Source organism: Tyto alba, unplaced genomic scaffold, assembly GCF_018691265.1.
Source record: "Tyto alba isolate M040663 unplaced genomic scaffold, T.alba_DEE_v4.0 Super-Scaffold_7, whole genome shotgun sequence".
Taxonomy (NCBI): domain Eukaryota; kingdom Metazoa; phylum Chordata; class Aves; order Strigiformes; family Tytonidae; genus Tyto; species Tyto alba.
The window spans coordinates 7,626,366-7,641,118 of record NW_024881328.1 but is presented as its reverse complement, the minus strand read 5'-3'; the positions used below and the strand labels follow the sequence as shown (position 1 = coordinate 7,641,118).

At 40.3% G+C, this 14,753-nt stretch overlaps 1 protein-coding gene across 5 annotated transcripts in view; it reads left to right on the top strand.

The window, feature by feature from the left end:
* THSD7B (thrombospondin type 1 domain containing 7B) overlaps positions 1–14,753 on the top strand; it is a 370,445-nt gene that overhangs the window by 85,891 nt on the left and 269,801 nt on the right. For 4 of the 5 annotated variants that reach the window (XM_042808460.1, XM_042808457.1, XM_042808459.1 and 1 more), the window contains 2 exons: positions 10,760–10,853; positions 12,890–13,063. In XM_042808460.1, the coding sequence (XP_042664394.1) occupies positions 12,925–13,063 (139 nt within the window). In that variant the 5' untranslated portion in view covers positions 10,760–10,853; positions 12,890–12,924. Of the gene's footprint in view, positions 1–6,119; positions 6,180–10,759; positions 10,854–12,889; positions 13,064–14,753 lie in introns of all 5 variants that reach the window. The other variant, XM_042808456.1, reaches the window with a different exon arrangement.

The window sequence follows — 14,753 nt, the reverse complement described above, 5'->3', positions numbered from 1 at the left end:
TTGTAGGGTAAGAAGAGGGATAAGAAATCAAGCAGAGGAGAGGTCGTAAATGTAATAAAATTGTATCTGTTATTTTTTGGGAGAAATCAACTGGTTTAGTATGGGAAAGAATTAGAGGCAGAGGATGGAAGGGGTTTGAGGATTAAGGAAAAGGTAGCCAGGAGTAGATGTGCAGCAGATGATTAAACCGAAGAGCAGAAAGACGTGGCAGAAGTGAATAAAGAAAAGAGAATTATATTGAAATGGGGGAACACTGCCTGGTTGTAGGACTTGCAAGAAGTGAGTGACAACTTGAGATCTGATATCCGTTGGTGTGAGGTGGTAGACTAAGCTTTCTGGTGGGAAGGAGAAGAAAAATAAAAAAGTTGGGGGCAATGTAGAACATCTCGTGTGATTCCTAGCTATCTGATCCTACTTTGAGCAGAAGGTTGGACTAGAGACCTCCTGAGGTAGGGACCTGCTAACCTGGGTTATCCTATGAATGAGGAATGAGCAGACCTGATGACTGTACTCATAGAAAAGCGTGGTCAGAGCAAGTAAGCGGTCCTCAGTGCAATGCAAATAATTGTGTGATGGGAAAGGGTGTGTCTCAAATGAAGCTGATCTTGAGAGAAACTAAGCTGTGAATGTGGAGATACAGCACTGTGCAACCATGTAAATTCACTGTGAATCACTGACCATGTTATGGAAGCAGAGCCTAAGGAGGAAATGTGTCTTCTTTTTTTCTGCTCTCATGCCCGTCCTCTTCTTCACTAAATCTGCACCTTAATGATATTAAGGAGACATAAAATAGAAAATTGTTTCTGAAATCAAGTTGAAAATGCCTCTTTCTGTGAATAAAATTATTGCAATAAGGCTGCAAAACTGATGAGTGTGCTACAATCACAAGGCAAAATACATCCTACCCTAGAAGCTGTAGTCGGTGCAAAGAAATCTGGGTAAGAGAGGACTTGGCCAAAGTTTGAACATCAGTGGAAGCTGTGTAGGAAGAAGACTGTAGTTGTCATCATTACTCAGCAGAGGAGAAACATGAGAAATAGTAGAAGAAACTGGAAATCTCAAGAGTGGAGGCAGAGAAATTTGTTTCCAGTGCTGTTTGATCCATAACAGTGGGAGAAAGAGCGAGCTCTAGAGGAGAGCCACATGCCTTGAATAGTCCCTGTGACAGCCAGTGGTGGAGTCGGAGGTGAAGGGGCTGTAGGTGGCTCTGGGTTTTTAGTAATGGAATAGGTGTTCCTAAAGCAACGGGAGAGTTGGAGAGGATAGGTGGGAGTCAAGGGAGGGGACTCTAATGTACAGAAGGAAATGGAGGGAGAACTGGAATTTGGGCACCAGTGAGGAGGAGGTAGTCACTTCACTTTACACTGGTAATTTATTTAACATTGGTAAGTGTTCTGTGGGGCTGGGAGAGAAAACGCAGGCTGATACTATCTGCAGCATAGGAGAACCTAGGAGATTATGGCTTTGTGAAAGTCTTTCACCCAGATTTGATGCTGGTGTGAATTTCATTGTGTCTGAATTAGTTTGGTAGTAGTTTTGGCCCATTTTCTATGCTCAGGTGTTTAATTTTTCAATTCAGACCTACCACTGCTGAATGCAGGAGTAGAAGCTGTTCCTGTGGTAGAAGTGGCAAAGAGAAAATGCTTTCAGGAAGATGTATCCTTTCAGTGTGGGAAGGGTTGTTAATCAGGGACCCACCAGGAAAACCAATTCTGGATCCTTGTGGGCTGCACCATCAGAGAAACCAGAGAATACTTTAAGTTACCAGGAGCACATCGAAGCTTTGAAATATGAAATTAACTGATAATTTTCATAGGTCACGCTCTTTCCCGTAAACCAAACTCATCTGCTCTCCTGAGGGGAGACAGAACAACTGGGCTGACTTCTCATTATCTCTTCCTATGGCGTATCCTTATTGAATTACTGCCGGGTAGAGGCAGCAGATGCTCATCAAGCCACTGCAGGACTCCTCTGTTAATTGAACTGTAATGGGGATGACAGCAGGGAAGGTCAGGATGATGGGACCAATGATGTAACCTGAACTCTGGTAAGAACAACCTGCATGGGCAATTGACCTTGCTGAAATAGTATTATACTGAAGGCTTTTATCGGTTGATATCATTGATTATTTTTTTGTATTGATACTGCAATAGTGTCAGGGACCTCTGTGTGAATCATATTATATTGTGTTTGGGGCAAATATATTTCTCACCTGAAAGAGATTAGACTTTCCAATGTGATAAAATACAGTGAGTGACTATAACAGGGGAAAAGAAATGGGAATGAAAAAGGTAACAATGACAAAATTTTTAAATAGATATATAGCTTTACTCAGCTGGTTTAAAGGGTAGTATCAGTCTTTCTAGCTGCCCTTATGGCAATTTGGTATTTCTGTTGTTGTCATGCATAGTTAATCCTGGGGTGAAAAAAAGTCCACTTTTAAATAAATGTGCAGATGTTAATGGTTTTTGATATGAAAAACATATTCCTCCACCTGGTTCTGTGTCTCCTGCAAAGTGCCTGGGAATGCCTGAGTTTCAGGCATGCATCCTAATGCCAGGCTGTGAGCCGGAGCGTGTGCCTGGTGTTTCCTCCGCTCCGGGAGAAGGGATGTGATGTGATTGTGTGAGCTCCTGGCTGATGTGTGCATCTTCTGTGGAGGCATGTTTTTCCTGGGTGCTATTGCTGCAGGGGGGGAAGTGAGGTCTCTGAAGCCTTCCCTGAAGACCCTCGTATGGTGGCATGAGGAAGTTTGGTATAAGCTGTAGCTTGCGAGTTTCTGAAAATAAATCCCGCCTAAAAACCAAATGCTACTTTTCAGTACAAGCTGTCTGTTATTACCCTGTGTTACTCTTGGTGTGTTCGAGTAAGTCTGTATGGCAATTAGCAAAAGCTGGATTCAGAGCGCAGCATGTGCATGTTGGCATCTGAGCGTGCGTTCAGAAGCAGTTTTTAGAAGTTCTTTATCCCAATGTCACTCATTTTTCTCTTGTGTGTTCAGCCTTCACCATGTCTTTCTTTTTTTTAAAGTAATATCATTTTTTTGTTAACCCTTTTATTACTCTACCTGGGCCAACTGGCATCAATGACTGGGACATCCGTTGCAAAGTGAATGGAAGGAAAATGAATGAATCAGTAGTCAGGCATCACAAAATATATTTGATTAATTTATTTTGACAATTCTATGTAATTATTTAAAGTACATATTCTTACGCAGGACCTGACATACAGGGTTTTATTCTGCAGAAGTGATGAAGCCTTGGTTGTAGGAGACTTCATCACAGGACTTCGCTGGTGATGTTTGATAGGAAATGAAGAACTACAGTGTCGGTGTTTGATTAACTGTCCTCTTCCGTAGAGCCTGTGTGTTTCTGGAGTGGTATAGTGGTTTCATTGCATTGTGCTTCATATTTTTTCCTTTCCTATGAGTTTGTACTTTGGTGCACTGAAATAAACAGCTGATGACAGAGGATGCATTGGAATAAATGTTTATTTCAGCACTTTGGAAATGAGTTTTTTGAAATGGAATTTATCTTCTGGATGTGTGTGTGTCTCTTCATATTAGCTCATTTGGGTATAGACTAGAGGTAGTGCAAATGGCAAAATAATAACGACTACATACAAATAGAGGTATGAATATTGTGGAAAAGAAATTATTCTGACTGTATTACAGCAGAAGGAAAGCTTTATACATTCAAGAAGTATTGAAGTTGGCTTCTGCATATTTATGTGTACAAGAGTGGGGTTGTTTTAATCATACTCACCAATACTTAGAGATTCAAAACTGAACCCCACGTATTCTTCCTCAGAACTGAATAACAAGTTAAAAACTGTAACATCTTCCTGCCTATCTAGTTAATTTGGTTGGTCAGATGCTTGGGTGTGTGCATGCACTGGATTGCTCTGGTTGTTCCATAGAAGTGTAAAATTATAACAATTTAAGCTGGAGATAAGCTTCAGATTTGCCAGTCCTGGGGCAAGGAAGCAGATGGTCTTTTCCCTACTAAGCAGAGCCTAAGCCTTTGCTGGGCTCATATACTTGGTGCTACTTGATTGTATTATTTTGACCTTGTGTTTAAGATTGATAAACTCTGTGTGGTGGCCGTGTTCCAGTAAGGAGAAAAAATCCCGTCTGACCTACAGCCCATGATGCTGTATTAATGTCAAATATTATAATGTAATATCAGAATGCAGAAGAAAATCACTGCAGTAAAGCAATTTAATTTCTGTGAACTGAAAGCACTTTAATGGGAATACTAGGAAAATCTGCTGTTGTTCCTGCAGCAGAGGTTATGAGGCATTTTTTTCTTTTTTTTTGAAACTCTGCTGACTTGTAACTGGTGACTTTGAAGATTTCTGTTGTTTGCCATGTGAATGGATGGTCATGCTGCTAAAGTAGGGAGTTTGTTCTCTGCTGAGTCTGATTTCCAGGTTTGCCTCTTAAAGGAAAATAATTTAAAATACTGGTTTTCAAGTGGTATTATACTGCTGAATGTGCATTATGTGCAGTGTTTTGCCAGTGAAGTGAGAGTAATCCTCTTTGAACAACAACTTGCAATAGCATTTACTGAAATGGCGCTGGAAGTGGTGCCAGCTCCCTTTCCCTTTGTCTGCTTAATTGCAATTTAACAGTAATCCAAGATCTATGCAACTGTGACAGCAATTCTTAGATATAGCTGTGTTCAAAAGGACCTTTATTTCATCCAGTGCCAATGATAAAAGCTGCAGCAGAACAGCATATTGATAAGAGACTCAAACTTTTATCTATCCATTGAAAAATAAACAAAAAGAAACTTTCTTTCCATCAAAGGTATAAAGTTTTGTTGTTACAGGAAGGATGTGCTATAGCAAGGAGACATGACTGAGTTTATTCTGGGCTGTGTTCTGCTGTGCTGGCTGACCAGCCAGCCATGAGGAGGCATCCAGGTGTAGGTGCATATAGGCTATACACATAACCTATACTAAAAAAACCCCCGAACTTACATAGGTTCAGGATGCGACTCCCTAAGTTTTATAAGAGGGCTGTCAGATACAAAGCCCTTCTGACTCAGGAGGTGTGGAAGCCACAGTTTTTTGGAGGCTGGGAAGGTGTAGTGAGAAGTGTTGTTTATGCATGCTTTGTTCCTATACTGCACCCTGGGAATTTGGCATCGCTCTCCTGTCAGAGGCAGGATCTGGGACTTTGTGGATGTTTGGTTTGAGTCGCTACAGCCTTTCTTGTATTTAATTAAATATATGAAAGTGCACAAGCGGTGTGAAAAGGTTAGTTAAAAGTTATTGGACACTTTCCATGTTCTGCTGCTCAGAAAAAAATCAATGCCCGAGTTCACAAAAGAAACCTATTGACAGTCTTGAGCGTTTTGATCTTAATTGCTCTGTACTTGTTCCTGCTGTGAGGAGTATGATAATAGCTTGAAGAACATTTGTGAAGGTAAATTAGCCTCCTCTGAGTGCTAAGATATAACACCAAAAGGTCCGTGGCTGTTAAATACCAGTGAGAAGTCCAAGGCTTGGATAACACTTGGGCACTTGCGTACTGGGTCACACTGAATGATTTTTGTAGAAGGAAATGTCAGGGTGCTCCTTGGTTGTTGAGCATGGTTCATTCTGCTCTCCATGGGCATGAGGGCTGTAAGTGGCTGTGTGATCATGCAGCTGAAGAATATCAGGATGGTGCCTTTCACAAACTCTTGAAACCTTGACTTTGAAATCTCCCTGCTCTTCTGGCAGAGTATAAACCATACATATTTTTTGTGCAAATTAATCAAGTTTTGCTTCAACTACACTTAACCAATCTTCTGAACTAGGTTCCTCAGAAAAGTCTGAAGTCACATATACTCTTTATTATTGAAAGTCAAGTGTGTTCCCATAGAATCCATTGGACATACTTAGAGTGAAGGAGATGTAACAGCAGTGTCGTTTCACAGAACAGTTCTGCTCTATCACTGTTTTAATTAAAGTCATTCTACTGATGGAAAGTATATTCTCTGGTGTTTTCTTTAATGTAGTCCTAATGCATCAGTTTGAGCTCCCTTGCTGGAACATCTTTCATTATAATCCACTTAGCTAAGTTTAATTATAAACTTCTAAATTAAAACCTGCTTTTGTTACATTTTTAGGATGTACGAAAACGGAAGCAGGAAAACAGGATTCATGGTTTTTACCCCAAACAAATCAATGTAAGTTAAGAAGCAATTTGTTAGCAGTACAGTCATTTCATATTCTTGGTTTTAATCCTCAGAATCTTCCATAGTTTTGGGACAAGAAGTGGATGTGGTTCAATAGAAGAAAAAAGATGAAATAATTAATAGATTCTTACTATTTGACTATAGACATCACCAAAATACCTGAACTTTCAAATAAAACTGGTAAGTATGGGGACTAGCTACTGAGTTTTTCAGCAACTGGGTGTTGAGGAAGGTTGTTTAAGGTTTATGCATGAAAATGTACCAGGGTAAATTTATGTTCAGCTTTGTTGATCTGGAAGTCGTGGAGGCTTACTCCCAGCCCAAAGGAGGCTGGTTTAGACTGTCTGCTGGTTGTTTGGAGTTATCTTCCCTATGCAGATGTGTTAACACCAGATGTTCTTTCAGGCATTATTTATCCTTACAGATACTGTAGCAAATTACCAAGGAATCGTGGATCTTAATGTTTGATTCCTGATGAGTGACCACTTAGAACAAAAATACTGTCAGGCAATTGTCAACCTGATGTATAAATTTACCTCATTCATGTTGTGTATTTTTACCCAGGATTTTCTAAAATGCTCCTGAAAAAAAGGTAAATGTGCTCAATTAAGGTTTGGAGATGAAGTAATGTATAGAAAATCAAACTCTCCTCATATATGCAAAGTCACTCTGCTGAAATCAAGAAGAGTGCTTGCAGAATCAAGTATTGGTGTCAGAGCGTGACCTGAAGTGGCTTTTTGCATAGGAGGTTTCTGACACAACGGAAAGTGGAATGAATTTAGGGTGCCCCTACTTTAACCAGAAGACTATCTCCCTCCAAACGTGTAAGTGAAAGAGTGTATAATGTTTGTTTTCCACATGGAAGTAAAGGCAATTTAGTGTAACTGTTGTTCATCATGAAATGAAAAATTGGACGTTACATACAAACAGCTGTGTCATGGGCACATATACACTTATTCTGAAAGTCCGTTCCTAGTTTGATGTATGTGACCATGCAAACACTTTGATTTTATTAAACTGAATACCTGTAGCACTGACATTAATGGGTTTTTTTTGGAAATATCTCCCCCAGGGATGATCTGAAGTGAATACCTGTGGTGGTCAGCCTTTGCTACTACAGGCCGGGCATTCTGCTGTTTTAGGATAGAATAGAATTAGCTTTTTGGATAACAGCTTTCTGAGAAAGCAACACAGATTTTACTGGTATCTGAGGATAAAAAGTATGCTATAAACATCCAGATTATCTTGGAATATCACAAGCGATGGGTTTGTGCTGTGTGTAGTAGGCAAACAGTTGCATAATTACTGCTTACATTTGTGTGAAGAAAATTTATTCATGATTAATGGTGCTTATCATTGTGCTAAACACCTGCCAAACAATTTATAGCCACACATATGATCTGCAATTGCTTTTTTTTTTTTTTTTTTTGTTGCTATTTAAAACGATTGGGATTATTATAATTGCATCATGTACTTTAAATGGAGAGTGCTACCCAGGTGTCCTTGTCAGCATTCACGTCTCATAGAAAAAGATTAGGTCAGATTTACCTGTGATGGGGAAGGTCACAACTCTGTTGAACTCTGTGGGAATTTAATTGATGTATGACGAGGCTGAAATCATGTCTCAGGTTTGGATCGGTTTAAGCTAATCTTTTTCTAAGTTCAGTAATAAATACTGTATGAGTCCATGTTGGAGTAGAGTCAGACTGAAGTTTCCTAAACCACAGAAATGATGCAGAATAGTTGAAGAAACCTCTTGTCTCATGGAAACTGCAGAAACAGCAACTGGTCCCTTTTCTAACTGTGCAATATGTGTAGAGTGGGGCGTCAAAATTGGACCATCAATCTTTGTCTTTCAGTGTTGGATGCTTTTGAGGACTCTAATGTGTCTTAGACTAGTCCAGTGCCTGTCACTTAGAAACATCTGTCTCTGAGTGCTCAGCAGTGGCTGGAAAAGGGAAAAAGTTTCTCAGAGGCTTTTTCCCCTCCCTAGCTAAGCAGGGGTTACACTGGGATTTGGCTGCTGGATATTTCATTGATGTTGAAAGTGAAATTAAATTTTGAACAATTCAGAAACAAGAGGTGGTGCATTGACCATCCTGGCTGGATGCTAGGTGCCCACCAAAGCTGCTCTATCACTTCACTCCTTGGCTGGACAGGGAAGAAGAAATATAACAAAAGGCTCGTGGGCTGTGATAAGGACAGGGAGAGATCACTCACCAATTACCATCACAGGCAAAACAGACTCAACTTGGGAAAAGTTACTTAATTTATTGCCAATCAAACCAGAGTAGGGAAATGAGAAATAAAACAAATCTTAAAACACATTTTTCCCAGGCTCAACTTCACTCCTGATTTCTCTCCCTCCTCCCCGCCAGCGGCGCAGGGGGACGGGGAATGGGGGTTGTGGTCAGTTCCTCACCCCTTGTCTCTGCGGCTCCCTCCTCCTCAGCGGGAGGACTCCTCACACTCTGCCCCTGCTCCAGCGTGGGGTCCCTCCCCCGGGAGACAGTCCTCCATGAACTTCTCCCACGGGAGTCCTGCCCACGGGCTGCAGCTCTTCAGAACTGCTCCAGCGTGGGTCCCTCCCACGGGGTGCACCCTCCAGGAGCAGACTGCTCCAGCGTGGGTCCCCCACGGGGTCACAGCTCCTGCCAGCAAACCTGCTCCAGCGTGGGCTCCTCTCTCCACGGGGCCGCAGGTCCTGCCAGGAGCCTGCTCCAGCCTGGGCTTCCCACGGGGTCCCGGCCTCCTTTGGGCACATCCCCCTGCTCTGGCGTGGGGTCCTCCCCGGGCTGCAGGTGGGCATCTGCTCCCCCCTGGACCTCCCTGGGTGCAGGGCACAGCCTGCCTCGCCATGGGCTGCCCCACGGGCTGCAGGGGAATCTCTGCTCCGGCCCCTGCAGCCCCTCCTGCCCCTCCTGCTTCCCGACCTCGGTGTCTGCACGCTTGCTGCTCTCACATATTCTCACTCCTCTCTCCAGCTGCAGCTGCAGAGTTTTCTTTTCCCCCTTCTTAAATACACGATCCCAGAGGTGCTGCCACCGTCGCTGCTGGGCTCGGCCTTGGCCAGCGGCGGGTCCGTCTCGGAGCCGGCTGGCGTTGGCTCCATCGGGCACGGGGGAAGCTGCTGGCAGCTTCTCACAGAAGCCACCTCTGTAGCCCCCCGCTAACAAAACCTTGCCACAGAAACCCAGTACACAGCTGGATGCATATTTATTTATTTAGAACATTTTGACACTATACTTGAATGCCATGTTTTCAGCAGAAATGTAGGTTTCTAAATTAAGTCTTATTCAAAACTGGTTTTATTCAATCCTGTCATTAAGAGGATTAGCAATGGATTAGATAATGTAAATGCATTGTTATGATCATTAGAAAACTTGCACGTGGCTTTTTCAAGACTGCCTGTATATTAACAGCTATATCAGCTAATGTATGATATCCTTGTTTTTCTGAACAAGATTTCATACAAACCAAACAAAATTAAGAGGATGCTTGTGACCAATCCGTCAAATATATGAACAGAACACCTCATTATTTAATTTCATGAGCATCTATTAGTGCAGACTATTAATTGTCTAGGCCTGTATTATAAAGGATTTTGAATAAATCTAGATAACCAGTTTTGGAAAAGTGAGATATTTTTCAGAGTAAAACACATATCTTGAATATATTTAAGATTAATGAATTTAATCATGACTAGTCTCAGTGAAGACAATTTTTAAAATGTAAATTTCATTTTTTTTCCCCATTTTTCTCTGTATTTGCCAGTTTACAGCTAGCCATGCTGACACATTTGGGAGCTGAGATATGCTACAACTAAATTTGATGTGAAGTGTTGGTGGCCTTCATAATGTAATTTATTCATGTTTCTGTAGATAGCATATGTTGCCTGTGCAATAATTTTTTATCGTATCAGGACAGAACAGCTACTGTTCCAAATTGTGTTATACAAACCTAGATATACAGACAATTTTGTATTGTACTTTGCTGTGGTGTAAATCAGTGGACTCTACTGAGCTCTGCTGAGGTGGGTGAGATTAGAATCAGTCTCATGGTGTCTAATTTATTTTGATTTTTTCTGACTTAATGTAATCTCTGTTCTTGCTCCATGGGGAGCAGCAGCCAGTTATCTTTGTAGTCCTGCCCAAAGAATGAACATATGTGAAACCCCTTGTTTTGGGCAGGAGGCTGCTACTCCCAGGGATTTACTGCTGTTTACTGACCGTTTGAATGCTGAGATGAAGGCAGTGTATTGAGAAAGCAGCTGATGACCGCTACTGGTGCTTCATTAAAAATCTTGGTGTCTTTATCAACTGTTATCTGAGGTTTTATTGGATTTGCCCATTTCATGCCTTGACCTGTTTAAGACATGTTGTTTTTACGGCATTCTTCTGGACCTGGAGAGCTGCTCTGCAATTCAGATGTGTTGTGTGTGCAGGGCTGGGCCTGCTGGCTCCCCTCCAGCACTTGAATTTGAGTGTCTGAAGAATTTCTTTCCTTGTTTTGCATGTTTGGGTGTGAACAGTGTTGGAGCCAGTGTCACTAATTCCTCTTTCCCTTGACAGAAAGTTGGTGACTCCGTTTTCTGACCGTCATAGATGGTAACTGCAATGCTGAAGACACTGGGCGAGTTGCTCCTCCTCAGCTCTTCTGTGTGAGGTGAGCAACCATTTAGATGGGCAAAACCCCCTTAACTACAGGATGTTTGAGGGCCCTTCTTCTCCCCACAGCACTTCCCTACTGCATCGTATTTCTGAAGGATGCTCAAGATTTCTGAGTTTCACTTGTGCTTCGTATAAGGCCACTTACAGTCTGTGATACATTGTCTAGGTGTTGGGACTCGGCGGGTTGCATTCTGAATCAAATGTGAATTCTGAATTACATTAACCTGTAAGACATGAGCAAAGCAATAAATCTGGTCCCTTGCCCACATTACTGTATTTGGTCAGCTTGATGGTTTTTCCGGTCTTACCTGAAATGCTGTTCATCTGAAACGCAAGAATGAACTAAACTAGATAACAGATATAACATTGTATCTTCTGCTGTAGTTAGTCAATATCTGATTAAATATAATTGCATGAATTTATCATGATAGAGACTGTTTCAAAGTAATTGAAATACAGCTTGAAATTAAAAGTTTTACTGTATATTCAATATATACTATTTTCAGGTTTATCTTGAATTTCTTATCAAGAATGATGCTGTGTATTATGTATTATGACAATGTTGCTTTTCATAAGGTTAGGAATGTAATGGAATTTTCTGACTCAAATTCTAATAACTGATAATTTTAATGAAAATCACCAAGATTATGCCAGTGAAGACAAATCTTAAAGACAGGTGTTATCGCTCTCCTTAGGCTAATATGGATGTGACATTTTCTACCTATAAAAGTAGGATAAATCACTAATAATTAGAACCATGTTGAGAATTTAAACACGGTATAAGTACAAAAGTTGTTACATAAGAAAAAATCAACCTGTAAATATACACCAAAAAACTAGGTCTTGTTTGGTGTGGCATGTACCATGAACATTTTTTGAGACTTCAAAATTGTTACCACTTGAATGTGAATGAATTCAGAATATCTTGAAACTCATGTAAAATCTGCGTAAATAAGTGGCTAGTTGGTCATCTTCTGGGATGAGAAACAGATTTGAATTACTCGCCTGAATCAGAATTTTAAAGATTTTTGTTGTATGCCTGCCTTAACCTCTCTTGTTTTGGAGCTTTTTCATAGTATATAAACAATGTGGAATGTAGGTTGAAGCAGGCATTTAGAAGTCCTGGTTTGTATGGGAGAGTCAGAGACACATTCCTCCTTGCTTCCAATGCTCCACAGTGAATATTTTAATGAGTTGTACAGTGTAAAACTGCTCCAGCAACAGGACTTGATCCATTCTTGTCTCAATCACAACATGGCTCTGGTATTCGTCTGAGGTATTGGAGACCTTAATTAAAATCCCTTAGTCAGAGAGACCTCTCTGGAGTGACTGATTGCTGATCTGGAGCTCAAAGATTGAGAGCTTAAATATAAATCCCAAATTCCAGAGAAGTGCTAGAAAAATGTCTAGTTTTCCCTGTCAGGCTGGCTCATCATGTTCTGATAAGCAACCTCTGCTTCCTTGCTTTTCCTGCTGCACTTCTCACGTTGCTTTGTGTATCCCATGCTCACACATGGTATGGGGGTAAAATAATTCTGGGTCTGGTATTTCAGTTGTTGGGGATCTTAAATGTAAGACATGGGGTCTGTATTCAGAGCTGAATTTTTCACCTGGAATCCATTCTCAACTTTGGTTTAATCTGCCTATAGCATGACAATATTCATGCTAAAGATAAATTAGAGAAAAGAAGGGACACATCACAGATTGTTATCAGATCCCTTGCCATTTATTTGCACTGGTAGATTTCTTCTTAAGAACCTGCTAAAAGCATTTACGATGGCTGGCTTTGTAAGATGGGACTGCAGGCCCTCTGGGAGCTCGCTTTCTCCTCTTTCTCCCCCCCACCCCGCCTTTTTTCCCCCTCTCTTTCTCTTCAAGTGAAGCCTCTATAACAGACTTGTCCTCAGCAAATCAGTCACACAGAGACTATGAAATGCACTGTGGCCACCAAGTTACCCTTAAGATGAGCCTCTTACCTTGGTGTTTTTAAGTTTTTTATCAAAATTTTTTTTTTTTTTTTGTTAATTCTAGGGCCAAAGAAGACAAGAGACTGAATTATCTGAATTATGCTTCTACAACAGAACTGGGTTTCTCCTCATTGGGCATGGCAGAGCCTGGGGAAGTCCTTCTTTTTGTTTATTTTCTTAATGTTGCAAACAGCTGATCTGGAAGCCAGGAGAGGTCATCAGTTTGTCTGGAAAACAGGTAGGAAAAAGACATGTTGGTTTATTTACTAGATAGCTCCCATATTTGAGGATGGAGTAATTGCCCTTTCTCCATTCTGTTTTAGGTCGATAATAAATTAAAAAAAGCCTGAAAATGTCTTCTAATTTTTCTTGTAACTGAAAAACAGAGGGATTTAATCTCTATTTTGAATTAATAATCTTTATCTGTTGCAGTTACGTACCAGACTGACTCTAGAGTACAATTCTGGGCTCTTTAATACTTTTAATCCAAGAGTAAAATTTTTACTGGATTCTGATATTGTAATCTTAATGTTGATTGCTTTGAATTATTTAATAGTTTTCTTTTAATGTTTGATTGAAAGTGCTTGAATGTTCAAAATCGGGCATGCATAACATTTGGAAACTTCTCTGAAGACACACTGATAGCATTGCAATTCTTAGTGACAGGGAGGAAGTAGATAGGAGATATTATGATACAGATGCATAAAACGAAGCATGACACATTGGATGCTTATTTTGTAGCACAACACAGCGTCAAAGAATGTTCAATGAAATGGAAATATTGGCAGATTTGGTAAATGTTTATTCAAAGTACTTAATCAAAAACATACAACTGAACCAGAGGTTTCAGTGACCAGGATACCTTTGGGGTTTGGCCTTTTATGACTGAGCAACAGAGCAATTAAATTTGATGGAAAAATAATTTTCCTCCTTTTTTTGGAGAGGTTCTTTGCTGTTTTAGTTATTTGTTTTTAAATTATAGCTTTGTAGAAAGTAAGAGACTTTATTAGCTGAATAATGAAATGATTATTCTGGGAGGGCTCCTGTCCTTCTGGTAGGATCAATGTCCTCACCCTGCCTGCTGGGATGAGAGGCTGAGTGCTGGTGAAGTGCTAGTTAAGTACGATCTGATACTATATTTCTAAAGACTTTTTTATAATGTCTTGCATCTAAAATGAAGAGGAAATAAACAACAACATAAACTGTCTTTCTCCAATTCACTGTTATTTACATGATTTTTGAATAAGCTTTGAAAGGTAGAGTTGTTTTCTTAAGACAAATTAGACCCTTCAGTGCTGTCTGTCTTCAGTTCTGAGGTGTGTTGTACCGTCAGTCTTTAGGGGTGGGCACTGGAAGTCATAAAAATTTCATTTGACTTGGTGATTGCAGCTGACAATAGAGTTATTGATGCTTCAGAGGCATCTGAGACAGGTGAATTTAGAACTAAGAAAAGGTGGTGCACAGGTTTGCATGGGTGTGGGGTACCATGCTCTGAAAGCCCCATGATGAGCTTGTAAAGGTCTGTCTTCCAGATACAGAAGAAAGTTGTCAGTTCTTGTGACTCCCACAGTGAATTAGAAATATCTGAGCTCTCAAGAGTAATTTTAAAGATCTTGAATCCTAACTATTTTGGTGTACTTTCTCTGCTTATGTAATGACGAGAGGTAGAAAACAACTTTGAGTGAAATGTTTTCCAAGAGAAAATAACTTGTGAGCTTGAGCCAAATTCATTGTCCTGTTTGGCAAAAACAAAGGTGGTTTTCTTTTTTTCCTCGAGTTAAATATTTTTATATTTGTAAACAATTTTTTAATTGGAATATTTTGTTGAAAATTATATGAAAGTTATAGCTAAGCCTAAAATGTTTAGTTCTAGGTTGAAATGAATAGTATGTTCACCCAAAACACTTTGTTTTGCTAAGAAACAAAGT